Raw genomic sequence first — 17,150 nt, 5'->3', positions numbered from 1 at the left:
GAGGGACTAGCAGATGACGGCGGGCACCTCCAGGTTTGCTTGGCAGCCCAAATGCAGTACGAGCTTCTGCAAAGTCATCAAAGCCAAACTAGCTAAAAAAAAAAAGACTATGCCAAGTCTTTGAGATGGGCTTTTGGTTACTATTGTCCTTGCTAGCCAGTGCTGTCCCTCTGCTACTGAATGAAACGCCCTCTGTATTCTGGCTGTTGTATTAGATGCATTTTACTGCTCTCCCTTGACCAGTTAAACCTTGCTAGCTGAACCAGAAAACTATTTCACCCATTCACAATAGAAGATGCTTCATGTTTACTACTCTTATTTTCCAGTGCTGCCCATTAGAGTTAGTTGTCACAGAAAAGAATGTGTTGTTTAAGAAAATACTGTATTTTTTGATATTTCAGGTTTCCTCAGAAGTCTAAGATGTAACTGGGTGAAGAATAGTTACATATTTATAATTTTAAAATGAATGAAGAAATAGTTCTTGCTGAGATTAACTCTCAGTCAGGACACACATTGGGAAGTTTTACCAGTCCAGTGTTATGGATGAGAATTTGTGGTAGAGATAGGGTGCAGATAAATAATTCTACAACTTCTGATCAGCGATTTAGGGGTAGAAATTTGTTCCAATTCAATTTGTAAAATACACATATTAAGTCTCCAGCACAAATTAACAATTATATAACTCTTTTACGCAAGCGATGCCACCGACATGGTGTGGCACCTGCATCATTCCTATTCCTTGTTTCTCACTCCACCCCTTTTGCCAGGTGTTCAGTGGAGGTAGCACAGTGATGCACTTAGGGAATTTAAGCCACCAGAGAGTTGATTTTAACAAGATAATCTAGAAAGCTGAGGCAGACTCAGTGAGTTATGTGTTAGTCACATACGTACCTCCATTTACAGTACAGCATCACAGAATTGCTGAGGTTGGAAGGGACCTCTTGAGATCCTCTAGTTGAATCCCCCTGCTCAAGCAGGGTCAGCCACAGGAGGTTGCCCAGGACTGTGTCCAGATGGGTTTCGAGTATCTCCACAGATACAGAGTCCACAGCCTCACTGGGCAACCTGTTCCCATGTTCAACCATCCTGACAGCAAACAGCATTTTCTTACATTCAGACAGAGTTTCATGTGTTTCAAAGGTACCTGACAGCAATGGTTAAGCCAGGAGTGTCTTCTATCAGGCGTCTAAGAGAATGCAGACACTCGGTACGCAATTACAGTCAGGGTTAAACTTTCTGGCTTTATAAATGTTTGTGGAATTTCTTGCCCATATCTTGCCATGGCAAGCAGTTCTGCCTTTTTACTGTTCACTGATATTCCTCAACAATACTGCGTATCCAGCCTGCCCAAGAATGTGATGATAGGTAGCTCTTAAAACAGGACAGTGGGCAATTTATGTACACTGCATGTACCTAAACCACTTCCCAAAGGCTACATCCCTCTGTGAGACTGCATGATACAGGAGAGGAATGTTTGCTCTGGATTGCAGGGGGCCACCTCATCTGCGGGCAGGTAGAACACTCCCAGTCAGTATTGCTTTTTTGCACCCCAGAGGCCTGCCACCTTCCTGCACTAAAACTGACCGATGCGATCAGCAGAAAGCATATGAAATTAAGATATAAAAATGTTACCATGAAACAGCTGTTTTGCACACAATATATCTGATCCAAATGTGAAGAAAAGTTAATCGGCTTATGCAGTCCCCGCTTCGCTCACATATTCAAAACCCCTGATTAGTACAATAAGGCTTTTTCTTTATAAAATCATCACTTTGGGAACATCTAACTTAACAGGGCAGACGAATGCGGCAAGTCTTATCTGCTCGTTTATCCTTTATAGCAAGAAAATTCATGGTCTTTCGGGATAATGCAAAGTTTAACTGGCAGAGAGGATGAACAACCAAAGTTCCAGCTGCCCCAAACTTTGTCCACTTATCCCCTGGTCATCTCTGTTCCAGCTCTATTTCCCATTGTTAAATACACATACACATATACACGTATATATATATTAGAATGCTCAGTACAAAATATACCAAATTAGTAACTTCACTGTAATTCTAAAACCTAAACTTGAAACTAAGTTGGCAATAATCAGTCATCATACAAACAAGTATCTCCAGAAGTCTTATTAAACACATTGCTCTCTATACCTGCTATAATTGTGGTCTTTTAATTTCTATTATCTTTTCTTCTCCATCCTTCAATTTTTATCATTTATATTTCTTGAAAGTAAAAGAAATAAAAGCTTGCCTAAACTTTACTAGTAATATCAACAATGAGCCCAGTTACAGCAGATAACTGACGTTACCAAAAATTTTGAGTTGAATCCTCCTCTGATATGTGGGGCCATTTACTACCCAAGTGATAGTTCACCTGACTGAAGAGCTATATATTAAATATATACATATCAACAGAGAACATTTCTAAAAAGTCTTCTGTCTTAGGCACAGGCAAGCTTTTTTTTCAATAATTCCTGTTGATTTTTAACTTACAACATTTCAATAATTTCACTTATGTTCATCACAAGAAAGCTTAATTTTTGCATGTCTGCTTATGTGGGAGTCACACTCCCACACATCCAAGTACACTTACCTTGGCACAGTTTGTACACCTCACCTCAAATACTAGAAATTGCAGTATCAGGTGCATTGCCATGAACACATTGTGATGAGGCAGTATTACCAACTTCCTATGAGTTCAAGCATGCATTATCATGCTTATTATTATTGCTTTGGAGGCAACTGCTTATGGCATGATTCCTTGTAAACAACTCATTTGCATATAAAGCAATTGCTTAAGAAAAGGCATCTCCTGGGTCTCTAAACACCTCTCAAAGATCATTCACCAGTATTCACCAATATATTTGATATTCACAAAATACAACGCTCTTCAGAAATTAAAATGTTATTCCTTTCAAACAACAACAACAACAAACACCACTACCAAAAAACTCTCAAGCATTGTCACCTGTCAGCATGCATAGCAAAGCTTAACACTCAGACTCCAAGACATTACACTTTATTCTGTCACAGTGCCAAGCAGCAAAAACATCGTGCTATCCATTTTATACAGTCAATTGGATGGGAAACCCACCTTTTTGTTTCTTTTATCCATTCTGTTCTCTGACAGATTTTTAGGCATCTTCCTCCCCCCCCCCAGGTAGACAGTATTTATTAACATCTCCCCTCCCAGACATACCAGTGCTTTGGACTCTCTGTCATTTCTAAAGCCATTTCTCATCTCTAGTGAATTACAAGCGTGACCCATGTGAAACTCCCACTTTCAAATAAACTTACAGCACATGACTTCTGAAAATACAGCTGAGGCTTTTCACAATTTACATACAAACAAATATTTAAACATCAGGACCTGAAAAATCACAGGCTAGCACTGAATATCATGTTTTACATTTCTGGTCTACCTTATTGATTTATGCATTTAATTTAACATTTTACGAAGTACCAAAAAGTTGCATTCATATAGCAATATAAAGGGCAAAATCGTAAACTTCTCATTTTTACTTTGCCGAAAAAAATTAAGACCAAATCCAAACAAAAACAAAATCTTCTGCAAACCCATTTCAGCCACAGTCACAAAAGACTTTGCTGCTTGTCTCTCAATAGACAGGGAGTATAAAGTCCACAGTAGCACATAAAGGCTAATGGGAGCCTACAATCTAATTAGCCCTTCTTATAATACTGTCCAGAGATTCAACAGATACTTTAGAAAGGAGACAGGCACAAAGAACCCACCCACAAAGGAGTGAAGTTTCCTTCCAAAGGTCTAGAAATGCATAATAAAGAAGAGTCTTTGACCAGGAAGAAGCTTGGCTGAGCCTGGCATGTTAGTTAGCCTGCCTCGAGATTTTCTTGACTAAAAGAAAAAAAAGGGGAACAAGAGTGTTTATATATTCTGCTTCATTTAGATTTCCACAAGGCTGAGTGAGTTTTTCTTTGTATGAGGTTAGCATTTTCTGTGAGCTTTGCTGAGATTTCTATGGAAGAGTGGAGAGTAGAACTAAAGAGCGTTCAAATGGGGCTCCAAAAAGCCTGCATAGCTTTTCTGTAAGCTTTGAGGATGCTGTAACCCTGGAGGATGTTTAAACGCACGTGACTAAAAGGCAAACCGAAAACGGCAGTTACCAAGTTATGTCCAGTGAGTATTAACGTCTGTGGTGCCGTACCAGTGACACAGAGGTGATCCAAGGAGCGAGTTCCTGTACGTCACAGGAGGAGGTGCAGTTAGAGAAGCAGGGGACAAACTGCCTAAGGCTTAGACAGCCCCAAATTCTTCCTGCCTGAAGCTGATCACAAGACACAAGGGTGTGCGTGGGTATGTACTCCATCATTGCGTGGAGCTCTGCAGAGTAACTTGCCTGCGAGAGCTTACAAAGCTCAAGTCCATCGAGACTTGCACGCTAAGGGTGCCTCTACAGCAGCACTAAAAGTTAAAAAAAGGAAATCTCCTGATCATCTGGGCTTACACTGAGCTTTGGTTTTTAACTTGACACAGTTTCAGAAAGCAAGCTGGATTCCTTTTGAATAAAACCGAACCAGAAGATGTGCTCCAAGGGTTCACTTAATGCACTCCAGCCACTAATGACTATTCAGTCCACAGCTCCAGTTAAGAACTATTCTGAAGTGAAACCTCCTGCAATGCGTACAGGACACCAGGTCCTCAGCAGCAACTGTGCTGCTCTGCAGACCCACTCACGTTGGGGCACAGCACGAAGGTTGCCGGTCTGGTCTCCCGTCGTGTTGCAGGCATTGGTTTGGTCTCCCGTCGTGTCACAGCCCATTACATTTCACTCAGATACCTCTTACACTGAACCTTGAGACTTCCACGAGACCAAACCCTTTTCGCCCGTAAGACCGAAATACGCGCCACAAAGAATAGAAGGGTCTGATGGCCCGATATGCCTGACAGGGCTGCGAGCCCCAGTAAGATAAAGCAAAATAACCTAAAGGATCCAGTGGGAAATTCATGCACCCTGCTTCTAAAGGATTCTTTGTCCACGCCCGACACACAGTTCCTCTGCATAAGCAGAGATCTTAAACTGTGCTGATACCCTCTGGGATAGCTGCTAGCGCGTGTTCTCCTCAGCAGCCCTCCATTTCTGCAGAACTTGAGCACAGTGGGTACCAGACGAAGAGGCTTTGACTCCGCGTAACGGAATCAACGCAGGGAATGCGTCGCGCAGCCATCGATCCTTTTTTACCTTCCAGTAGCTTAACTACGACAAAGCACCTTATTGTTCAAACACTTATTTCATAAGACAGACGTAGGGAGATGGTGTTCACAGAAGCGGTTTGTCTACCCAAGCCCGGACATCGCTGCTGGCGGTTCTTCCCCTTTAAAATAACTTTTCCAGATGGCGGAGCGGTTTCGCGTTGACCCTGCAGCCACGCGCCCTCAGACCCTTCCCCTTCCAAGCCCAGGGCCCCCCCGGGCCCTCCCAGCGCCGAGGACCCCTCGGGCCACCCCCCCCAGCCGACAGCCGGTCCCTCCGCGCCCCGCCCACCCTCCTCACCCGGGGGTACGAGGCCGCCCCTCACAGTTCCGTGCGCGCCCCGCGCCGCGGGCCTGACGGCGCTTAAGGAGACCCCGGCACCTGCTCCAATGGCCGCCGCGCGCGCGCCGCCCATTGGCTCCGGCGCGGTGGGCGGGCGGCGCGAGCGGCGGGCGGGCCCCGCCGGTGCACCGGCTGCGGGCCGTGACGGCTGAGGCGCCGGGGGGGGGGGGGGGGGGGGGTGTGTCTGTTTTTTGCGGGCAAAAAGGTCCCGCAGATAACTCGCGGCCCGTGGGTCACGCTCGCGCCCTCCCGCCGCAGCCCCGGCCCCCGCACCTGCCGGCCCCCGCGAGCGGCGGGCGATGGCGGGGGGCGTGCGCCTCCGCTCCCCCGGGAGCGGCGCGGGCTCTTCCCGGCCGGGCCGCCGCCAGAGCAGGCCTGCAACCCCGCCTGCCCAGCGCCGCGGCCCCTCCGCTCCGCCCCGGCCGCCGGGGCCGAACGCGGCGCGGGGGCGCGCACACACGCGCGCGCGCGCGCACACGGAAGTGCGCCCCGCGCTGGCCCGCAGCCCGCCGCCGAGGCCGCGGCCGCCCCGGCGCAGCGCGCAACATGGCGCTGGTGCCGTGCCAGGTGCTGCGCGCCGCCATCCTCCTGTCCTATTGCTCCATCCTGTGCAATTACAAGGCCATTGACATGCCCGCGCATCAGACCTATGGAGGCAGCTGGAAATTCCTGACCTTCATAGACCTGGTAAGTGCCCCCGGCGGCCGTGGCCCTGCCCCCTCCCGCGGGCTGCCGGTGGAACGGCCGCGGTCCCGCGCGGGAGAACCCGCAGGCGGCGGGCCCGCTCGACGGCAGCGCCATGAGGTGACCTCGGAGCGCGGGACGGCGACGTGCGGTGGCTCCAGGGCCGGCCGAGCGCCGCGGCAGCGGAGTTGGGTGGTTTGAGCCGAGAAAGCCACAGGCTGAGGGCCTGCTGTGTGTGAGCGGCCGTGGGGACAGCGCGCTGCACACCCCACGCGGTTGCCGCCGTGCAGGTGCTGTGTCTCGCCTGCTGGAATGGCTGACGGTAAAGGCCAGAACCTGCCGCTCCCAGCGTTTGGCTCCCGCGTGCCGTCGAAACGGAAAACATGTCTTGCCCCCGTTGGCCCTCTTGAGGAATCCACCCCTGACAGGTGCAAGAGCGCAAGAGTTACACAAAATGTGTTGGGCAACACAACTTCCCACATGCCTGGAGTTTTGGTTGCAGATCCATGAACGAGCCTACGAAACACAAGATGCTTCATCTCACTTCCCTTCCTAAGGGTCCCGCTGTGGAACAGCCACGAGCATGCTGGCCCACATTGCAGAACACCAGGTGCTGGCCGGGGGCTGGTTTTGCCCTGAGCTCCCCAGCCTTGCTGTGTCCACAACAGCGATCTCCTAGCGCAGGTGGGAGGAGAGGGGTCAGGAGGAAGAGATGAGATGGGAAGACAAACTTGTGTTTGCGGTTCAGAAATGTGGTCACCAACTTACACCTAGTACCCAGATCAAAACAGGTTTTTTTCTTTGAATCTGCAGTATAAATAGGCGAGAAATTTTGCAGTTCCTACTGAGTTACAGGAAAGTCCCAAAATGCAGGTATATCATTCCTTCCCAGTGATAAAACCTCGCTCAGAACTTCATTGTTGATTCACAAGTATCGCTAGTATGGCCTACGCACTTCATGTCCAGTCAGTAGGTTGAGTTTGTGAGTTTGGAGACCAATCTCAAACACTGTTAACCTCGCAGGTTCAGTGTGCAGATGTCTGCGTCAGGATTAAGTTAAAGTTCACTGAGGTCCATGGTTTATTTGGAGAGAAGAAGCACCTACTATGTTGTGCATTTAGATGGAATAATTTTTGTGTTGGGTGGCAAAAACGTGCTGGATCTTTGAGGATGCACAGCCATGACTAGTGCTTTTACTGCTATTGTAAAAGGGCATCTTAAGGCCTGATGCTTTTCTGGAAGGCAAACTAGAATCTAATTTTTTTTTTTTCCTCCTTTTGGGCTGCTGAATGGTACTGTCTGTAATATTAATTGATAGCATCAAGTCCCAGTAAGTTGTGAGGGAGCTGTTGACTTTAGTTGAGTTGGAAGTAAACCAACTAAAGCTGAATACCCATGATCTTGTCTTTGAGTCTCCTTCACCTTTCTCTCTGTTCTCCTAGCCCTGACAGTTGCTTGAGGATGAGTGAAATAAGGCTGTCATACAGTGAAAATAACATTTGACAGTACATGATGTTTGTCGTTTCCCAAAAATTACAGCCTGCTGTCTGTGGCAAGTTCATGTGGACTTTCCCATGAAAGCATGCACATGGTTCAGGTTACTTCTATCATGGCCCAAAAGGTCAAGATAAATATGCAGTGTTTTCTACAATGCCTAGCACAGTTATCACCTGCAGCTAGTCATTTCTGTCCTTTAGCTAATAGTTGTCACGTGTTTCTCATAGTCAAGTCCTATAGTTGAGAAACAGCAATTCCTCAGTCTTCAAACCTTCCAAAGAGCACGCAGCTGAACCACCTGAATGCCTTTCTCAGTGAGTAGCCAGCCCATAGCCCTCTCCACTTACTGGCAATGTTTACTTATGTCCAAATGGCCCTGGTAGTATTTTCTCTAAGCAAATCTATCTTCCTGTCTCCTAGGACAGCTGGGAGACTTCAAGAAACAGAAACTGTTAGATTCCTGAGGAGGATACCAGGAGGCATGGTTGGAGGATGTTAGGCACATTTCCAGGATACTGTATGTTGACTAAGTCTTGAAAAACTCTCCATAAGTTTCAGTTTCCTCAACCATGTGCAGTGTTCCTGTGTCAGTCACATTCAAAGGCTGTCTAGACGAAATATCATCAATACCAGAATCTTGGCAGACGTGTGTTTGTGCTGCAGATTGTACCTCCACAAGCAGAGATTTAATCTTTGACATCACAGTGCACGTAGAAGTTCTTTCTGTTTCCAAAAACTGCTACCAGTTTTTGAGAAAAGTGAGTTTATGACTTGAATCTGGAAAGTAATTGGATTTTTTTTTTCATCTGTCCATTTGTAAAAGGACATTCCGGTCTTGGCGTCAATAAATGTCTTGGAGATTTAGGTAGCTGGCTTTGCAGAGGTTCCATGGGAAATGATTTACTGTTATCTACAGGTAATATAATTTTGAATCGAATTATGAAAAACTAGTAGTTTGGACTCTAAAACACAAGACACAGTAAAGTATTCTAAAGGTATGCATTAATCTGAACAGTAGACTTACAGCCCTCACACTGTTTGCAGAAGTTGGGCATTATGAGGAAGTTGTTTAATACAAAGCTCCAGACTGCAACGTCTTTGTCCATCCGTAATATTTTGGATGTTCATACCAAGTAAGATTTTCTTGGATGCCAATATTCATGCTTAATCTGTCCTGTACTTGAATTAAGAAAGAAGTGCAACTGATGACTTCTTTTAACTACTGTCATTCTGATGACTGACTCAGTTTTTTTGCAGTTGCGAATGTAGTGGCAACGTTCCATAAAACACCCATGTCAGTGGAGTATTTTTTTGGTTCATGAAGCAATGTACTGGCAGTATGTTTTGCCATTACACTGGTGATGCTTCTCACTGTTGCTACTAACCATCATTTCTCCACTTCAAACTTTCTCCCTGGTGTGTAGAGGTGGTAGATACTTATCCTGCTTACTTAAAAGATGATAAAAATATCTGTCTAGCACCTGTGGATTCCGAAACAGTTCAGAAAAGAGAGCAGTATCCTTTTCGTCATTTATAGAGTGGGAAACTGAGGTCCAAAGAGGTAAAGACTTGCTGCCAAGATCAGTCAGTGGGCCCAGCAGATCAAATTGTTGAACTGAACATTCAGGCTAGTTCAAGACTACAACGTGTTGCTTTTGTTTAGCCTCGCAACACAAACCAAGTCCCAAAGTTAGTTCCTGAGAAAACAGCAAAGAACTGGATTCAGATGGGGTATTTCAAGAGATGTGCCTAAAATTTCTTGTATAGCTGCCTTTGTTAGATTCACCATTTTGTGCTTTAATAGTGGACTGCTGCAGGACTGTGCTGTCTTGCGCCACAACCCCTACATTCATTTTTGAGCCTCATAGTTGAAAGTTGAGTTAGGGTGAAAAAGATGCCGATACAAAATGATTCTTTGCAACAAATTTTTCAGGTATGCAGGTCTCTCAGAAATTTTCCCTACTTGTACCGCCTTTCGTTCAGTCCTGTAAGTACTTGAAGTAGCTGAATTAAAGATAGTGGTACTTGAATTAAAGATAACTAGGTCATCCTGCATCCACTGCAATCACACACCTGGCTTTATAAATACACATTTGTTGAGGGATCCATTGTACCAATTTGTCTGAAATGGTGGGATCCCCGTTGTTGCATGCGTTTTGTTCTTCAGTTTCTCTTGGTTCTCTTACTGTTGCTGTGCGAGGAGGCAAAAGTAAGTAGAATCTGTATTCTGAAATAAAGTGGAGCCTGTGGATGCCAAAAGAAGACCAGTTCTACTTTTTGTGTTCGTGTGTGTGTGATAATTAGCAGGAAAGTAGCTTAGAGTTAAAATAAGTATGTGTCTCCTTAGTAAGGGGCACGTTTGTCTAAATAACTTTGAATTTTATTGTGCAGTTTCTGTGAAAACGATATTCCTCAAAGAAGCTAGAGTAAACCAGGATACTAGTGCACATACGTACGTATGTATTAACAAAGTACTGCCTGGGGCTTTTTTTTTTAAATCTTAAGGTCTCTCTGATAGGCCGAACAGAGTAGTTACAGAGACAAAAAGGAAGGCTAGATTTTTGGAAGCAGTCTCAAGTGTTATGTTTTATGATTATGATTAATGGTCCTGTGTTGAATAATGGAATGTTAATTTGGGTATTCATGTGACTTGATTCAGGGCAACCAAGGCTAGAGAGAAATTGATTTTGCTTGTATATAAATCTGACTGGCCTTATGCTTCTATTCTTCTCTTGGAAGAACTACCAGGATGTCTGTGTATGAACTTTAATACTTTGTCTGGCAGATTGAGTTCTACAAAAAAAAGGTATAAGCTCTGTGCCCAGCACATTTGTTGCTGGTACACATTGTATTTGTTTTGCAGAAAAGGCCTTTGGTTTAGTTTGGTTAAGCTTACATAAGTCATCAGAACTTAGTTCATTTCTTGTCTTTGCAAAATTTCAGAGGGAGGTGTTAACAATAAAACTAGAAACTAAAGTTGGTAGATTGGTCCTTTACTTATTTAGTGTATTTAATTAGTTATTAAATTATAGGAGATACGGTTACTAGACAACAAAAAAGATAGCAGCTTAACAAAGCATGGCTAAAGATTATAGGTGGTTCATGCTCAGTTTGGATTTAGTCTTGCTGATAGGAAATAAAATTGTCAGAAAATGTCAGAGGCCAGAAGATTCATAATTAAGGAATGACAAACTGTGCCATTGGTGTGGTATCTGAAGTTGAGCAGGTTTCGTTGCTGACTGTACGGGTTTAACTTACCACAACACAGAGGACAAAAGTGAAAACTTGTTCCACGCACTATGGAATATAACTATGACTCCTTTTCAGGATTTCCTGTAGTAAAATGAATTTCACCTTCTGCTTTCCTCTTTCATCATCTGTAAAGTTTACCCGGATATTCAAGAGTTTTATGGCCTTTGGGTGAAAAGATTACAGAAGTGTAAGATATTATTATGTATTATTCCCAGAGGTAATTCATCACCATGTCTAAATATCTTAGTGTTCTTACTATGACAGAGAATACAGTCAACAGAGTGTTTATCAGTTTATAGAGAAGGAAAAGGATTGCTTTTTGAGGAATAACAAGGTGAGGTTTCTTAGTGTGCTTAACGTGTTTGAGAGAAAAGGCAACAATATACATAAGGGAGCCTTTTAAGAAGTGTGTGTGTTAGAGCTTTCTTTTCTCCTCTCAGCCTGTAAACATGTCAAAGAAACAGTTATGTATAGTGCTGTTGATGCAGTAATAAAAATGTAATAGTATCACAATTTCTTATTCATAGACCCATATTTTCCATTTGCTCTTGGTAACACTATTAGAAATTGAGTGGAATTTGAGCACTACATTGCGGAGTTCCATTTTCACATTGCGTTAGCATGTCTTTATTTTACAATTGGACTTAAATATGTTGAACATTTAATTTGGGAATTCTTAGGAAAGTTATGGCTGTCTTGAAATATTTGTGTTGGCAGTAGAGTTGGCAGGGGAAAGGAGGAGAGTGGAAGAGAGGACAAATTGGGATCACTTACTATGATGATAGATTTAACTAATGCCAGTAATGTTATTTTATAACTTGGAGTATGTAAGTGATAGGTAACAGTGCTGTGTTTTAAACTAGTGTAAAGTCTGTAGAGTTTTGCCAGAACAGTTTCAAATGATGACAACTGCAAGAAGTTGGTTTAGTAGTCTTTCTGTTCCCCTTTGAAAAAAAAAAATGTATTACAGTTGAATGATTTTCTTTACAATTTTGTTATAGTGGTAAGGATAACTCAGATAATCTTGTATGCCTCCATATGGCAAAACTGTTAAATATTTTAAACAATTAGTTTAAACAAGGACAACACATCTAGTGTTCTATGTTAGTGTTCTATGCTGAAGTCAAAGTTGGGGTTCTGAGCTGTCCTAATTTGTTGTGAATGTAAGTATATAACATAATATTTAATTGGTACATTTTTGACCTTATATTTGTGTTATCATATAATGAGGCCTTGTAAGCTTATACAGGAAGCAAATTTTGAGATCAACTTTCATAAGTTGTAGTAAAGATCTATATTACTTATCAAATGATACTCTTAACTAATACAGAAAATTGCAAAATTAGTGTTTTAAATTAAAAATATTTTTGATAAAAATCAAATTCTGCTTGAATCTTTGCAGTTACATCAACCTGACGATGCACACAGACTTGTGGGGTGGAAGTCCATGTGGGTAGTTACATGTTTTGTCCTTAGGCTGAAAAAAAAAGGAGACTTGATAACTGTCTGAAAATGGGGAAACAGTCACACGATAAAAATACTTCATTATCAGCATGACAAATGTGCCAGTATGCCACCGTGCAGCAAAATAGGAAGTTGTTTAATCCTATGAATAGAAAAAGGGCAACTTAATGAAATGACAAAATCCTGACATTCCACAGAAGTTTGCAGATTTGAACAAAGTGAAACCACAGTAAAATGTAATAAAACAGACTTGAAAAAATAGGCAATTCTGCAGTGTATTAAACATAATATAATGTAGATTCATTACAAGGGATTATGCTGAGTGTGTATTTACCTGAACAAAAGAATAAAAGAAAAATATCTCAGATTCATTCCATTACATGCAGTCTTTTCTGTGCTACTGCTTTCCATAACTAATAATTGGAGTTGTCAGTGCCTGCCTATCCTAATGAAGTATTTAGAAAACATTTTTCTAATTGCTCTACTTTAATATAGACTCTGATGTTGGGGGTAGCTCAGTGTGGGTGTAAAATTCCTTGTCATTTGGAGTTTTAATTGCTAATGCAACTTCAGTCAGTGGATGTTAAGAAGGTCAACACCAGTGACAAGTTTGTATGCTTTCTGCAGAATTCAAGAGTGAAACAAATGTTGGTGTGTGATAAGTTCGCACTGGACATTTCTATGTTTGAAACAAAAGTGATGTTATTGCTTGCAGTACACACAAGAAAAACAAATTCCTCTCAAAATAGTTCTTTTTCTTTTAAGTATCTGAATCTGAGGCCTAGTCTTCTCCACTTGCACATCCAGGTATACATATGACATACGAGGTAGAAACAAAATTGACAATGCCTTGGCTTATTTTGAAGACCAAAGTGAAGCACAGACTCCTTGTTCACTCTTTGAATGGGTGAATACGAAAAGCTTTCTTCCTTCTGATGAAAGCTTTTTCAAATTTTGCCTTATTTGCCTGCATTTAAAAGCTTTGAATTTGTTATTGGTCTTCAAAGCTTTAGAGCCTTTGTTCTATTACTCTTACTACGTATAATGCAAGATTGTTTCAACTTGACATAGTTGAATTTGCTACCACTGAAAAAGCTGTGTTTAACTTCAGTGGATGGAAAAGTTAACCGAAGTCTGAAGAAAAAACAAAATCAGTTAGAAGCTGAAGTAAAACTTCCAGACTCCTCCAGAGAGGAATAAACTAAAGTAAATTAAAATTTATAAGCACATTCTGGTAAGACTTAAAAACAAGTCCCTCTCCCAGTTAGAACTGCGATTAAGCATTTAGAGGATTTTCATCAGCATTTTACACATGACCTCAGGATATTTTACACTCTCTTGGCATGTAGCTGGTGTTGCTTGTTGGGATTTTTTGCAGTATACTGCAGAATTTAGAGATTCTGTTGGTTGGAAACAGGTTAAGCTCATGTGAAATGCTAGGAGAAGTTCAGAACCTGATTTTCATTTGTATGAAGTCTCCTTCTGGTAACTTAGGTAAGTCCATGTGATTTTTCCCTTGAGAGTTTGAAAGCAATGTTTGAATACCTCTAGCTGCATTCCCTGAACATCTTGTCTTGACACTGCCCTTGCAAGTGTCCTGTTTACAGTAGGATTTCCAAACAAATTCTTGCCAAAGGGCGTAATTATATAATAATTTCCACTTAGATCTGTGTGCAACTGACGTAGCTCAGGTATTTTTGCTGCAGTTGTCTGTCAGGTTAGTTGTTTCAAAGTGCTTGAAGACTTTCCACAGCATAGCTTAAGACAAAACTAGTACCACTGGATTTTTACTAGCTGAGTATTAGGTGTCCTGGTAAAGATAAACTAGAGTAGAATGTGTGGAAGAGCAGAATGTCAAATCCTTTTCTAATTCCTTGCTAACCTGTAAAGCAAAGCACAAGGGATGGGTGGGTTTTTGCAATGAGTAAGTTTAAGTGAAACGATTTAGAAGGCTGAATCTTACCTCCACAAATGCTGCTAGACACGTCAGGTGAAGTTGGTTGTGCAGGGACTTAGCAGAGAGTTACTCTGTCAGGAAGTGATTGGCTCATTTTTGGGTTTGGGAGTGCTGTCTGTATATTTTTTAAACCTAGTTCTTTGTGTACCTGAGAGTAAATTTACTCCTCCCCTATTTGCATGTGTTTTATCAGGTGTCTTGAAGCCTTCTGGTCCTGGCAGCACATAAGTAACAAATTGTTATTTATTATTATTGCTAGTATTATTAGGATTCAGTAGGAGTGGGAGTTCCACATGCAAAGCACAGGTGGCATGTGTTCCTAGGTGTACTTGATCAGATGCAAAAGGAAGAAGAAACTTCTGACTTTAAATGCTGCTGTATAAACTGATAAAATGCATGAATGCAAAAGGGGTGTTTTCTCTGTGAGGTGCTGTAAAGGATGCAGGTAGAGAAGGTGGGAGAGAAAAGGAAGATCCAATAGATGACAGGACTTTGTACCTCGGGTGAGTAGGTGAGAGAGCGCACCATGCTGGTGAGCCTTGTGTTGTGACAAACTGGTGTTTAGGTATTTGACTGATGGGTGTGAGGACGAAGTGAGGGAAAACAAGCGGTGGAGATACAAAGTGGCTGATGTTTCTCAGCTGAAACAGCACGTGTTAGCTCCCTTAAACTTCTTCCCCTTCCTTGTCCTCTCTCCCATTTCTTCCTCCCCCACACCCACCCAATCTCCCTGCACACAACCCTCTCACACACTGGTGGCACGGCACCGCTTCCCTGCACGTAGCTCGTTTGGCTTAGCACGCTTCTGCTCAGTGGAGGACGCTTGCAAAACTTCGTCCTTAGCTAGAAGCCGTATGCACTGACAGATGCAGAGGTCCCTGTTTGCTGTTCACTTAAACTTACAAACAAATTGAAACTCCATGCTGTGAAGACTTTCTTGACCTGAGTTTACTTGTTATAGCTGTGTTCCGAGAACTGCGAATTTGCGTGTACATTAGACACAATTATCTGCATTCCTGTAGGTCCTAGGAATGCGAAACCTCTGCTGTGTGGACCTGCTGCACAGCAGTGTACTTTTAAAATGGGTGTTCAGGAGGCTGAAAGGGATTTGGAGTGTTTGGAGGTGGATATGCATCTTTGTGTACATGTCTGACATAATAGTTACGTATGCTGCACGTAATTTGGAAGTATCAAACTGTTCATAAAAGCTATTCTGTTCTATAGTCTCTCCATGTGCTGTGCGCATCTAAGAGTAAATTGGCCTGCTACTACTGAAGTCAGGTTAGGTGACCAATTAATGAACCATGGATAGAAGATTACAGAGGTTTGAGGTACCAGACGCTATTAAGTTTTTGAGTGTCAAAGAACTTTAGTTAACAGGAGAGAGCAGACAGCTTTCGGGTCAGCTGTCGCATGACCTACCATAGCTAGAAAGGGATATTCCTGTATTTATTAAGAAGCTAATCATGTTTCTAATTCTAACATATGATTACAGAAGATTAATATTCAAATCTCCTTGACTCAATGCCAGTACAATTTCAGAAGCTAAACACCTCTGAATTTCCAGAGCTTATATTCTATGCTATTAAGTCATATGGCATTTCAGGCTAAGTTTTATTTTCTTTTTCTCATGGTTTGGGGCAGAAGCTACTAAAATGATATTGCCAAATTAATTAAAAGCTGTTTTGTTTCCCATTAATTATAAGACTGAGTTAAAATTATAAGATGCATTTTATGAGGATGTATTCTAGAAAAGGTTGGAGGGACCTTTTGTTACTTTGGGGATTTGAGCCAGTGGGATTTGAACTTCTTGATTTTAACATTCAGCCTACAACATATAAGCAAAACGTGAATGTCTTTGAGGGTGTGCAAGGGATGATTCTGTTCATCCACTGCTGGCTTTGTGGATGAAAGTGCTCCCACTTTGCTCTGGTCCATTCGCGCCCCATATCACCCAGTCAGGCTCTTCAGGTTGCTGCTAGCTATCACTGTATTTTCTCTCCCCATTCCTTCTAATCTCTGGTTACCCAGCACAGTCTACTTGATCTTTCAGCTCTGTATCCCAGTTCCAACTGCACATCCAGTCTTCTTCTAGAAGCATGTTTTCCTGTCTAGTGCTGCTTTTCTTATCCCCACAGTACTCTTTATACTCTTTTCCCACCATTCACGCATACTATCTTTTCTCCCAGTGCACTCACTGTCTCATACGGTCTTCTGCAACCTCACCCGGTTCTTCCCAAGCAGCTCCTTTTCAAAGCACCCCGTGCAGACCGAAAACAGTGAAAAGTCATTCATCTTCCATCAGAAAAGCTTGACTTTGGTGTGATGATAGCTTTAAAGAAACCACTTTTGAAATAGTGTTGTTACGTAACACTCTTAGCTTTGCTTTCTGTTTTGAACAAGTTTTTAAGCATCCTGATTACAGGAAAAAACTCCCATAAGCCTTAAGCATAATGGATCGTGATCCTAGTGTTTATTATGGTGTTAAAATCTTGTCACTTTTTGGTCATCTGCCATTCAATTTTTTATGATATATTTTCCAGTTCAGAAGCAGATCCTTGATAAAAATCTGTGTTTAAGTTGAAAAATCAAAATAGTGTATGGAATCAGAAATCAGTATTTGTTCAGACATTTTCGGTATTTTCTTTTTTTGTAATTTATATATTTTAAATGAGATGCTGACATGATTTAAATTGTATTTTATATTTCCTAGTAAGAAAACTT

The 17,150-nt window shown here is 42.4% G+C and overlaps 1 protein-coding gene across 2 annotated transcripts in view; it reads left to right on the top strand.

Moving 5' to 3' along the window:
* The first annotated feature begins 6,051 nt into the window (after positions 1-6,051).
* AIG1 (androgen induced 1) overlaps positions 6,052-17,150 on the top strand; it is a 124,556-nt gene continuing 113,457 nt past the window's right edge. For both annotated transcript variants that reach the window (XM_075413905.1, XM_075413904.1), the window contains exon 1: positions 6,052-6,259. In XM_075413905.1, the coding sequence (XP_075270020.1) occupies positions 6,119-6,259 (141 nt within the window). In that variant the 5' untranslated portion in view covers positions 6,052-6,118. The remainder of the gene's footprint in view (positions 6,260-17,150) is intronic.

The sequence above is a fragment of the Opisthocomus hoazin genome, chromosome 2 (assembly GCF_030867145.1).
Source record: "Opisthocomus hoazin isolate bOpiHoa1 chromosome 2, bOpiHoa1.hap1, whole genome shotgun sequence".
NCBI classification, from domain to species: Eukaryota; Metazoa; Chordata; class Aves; order Opisthocomiformes; family Opisthocomidae; genus Opisthocomus; species Opisthocomus hoazin.
Note: the sequence above shows the minus strand (reverse complement) of the source record. Positions and strands in the feature narration are given on the sequence as shown.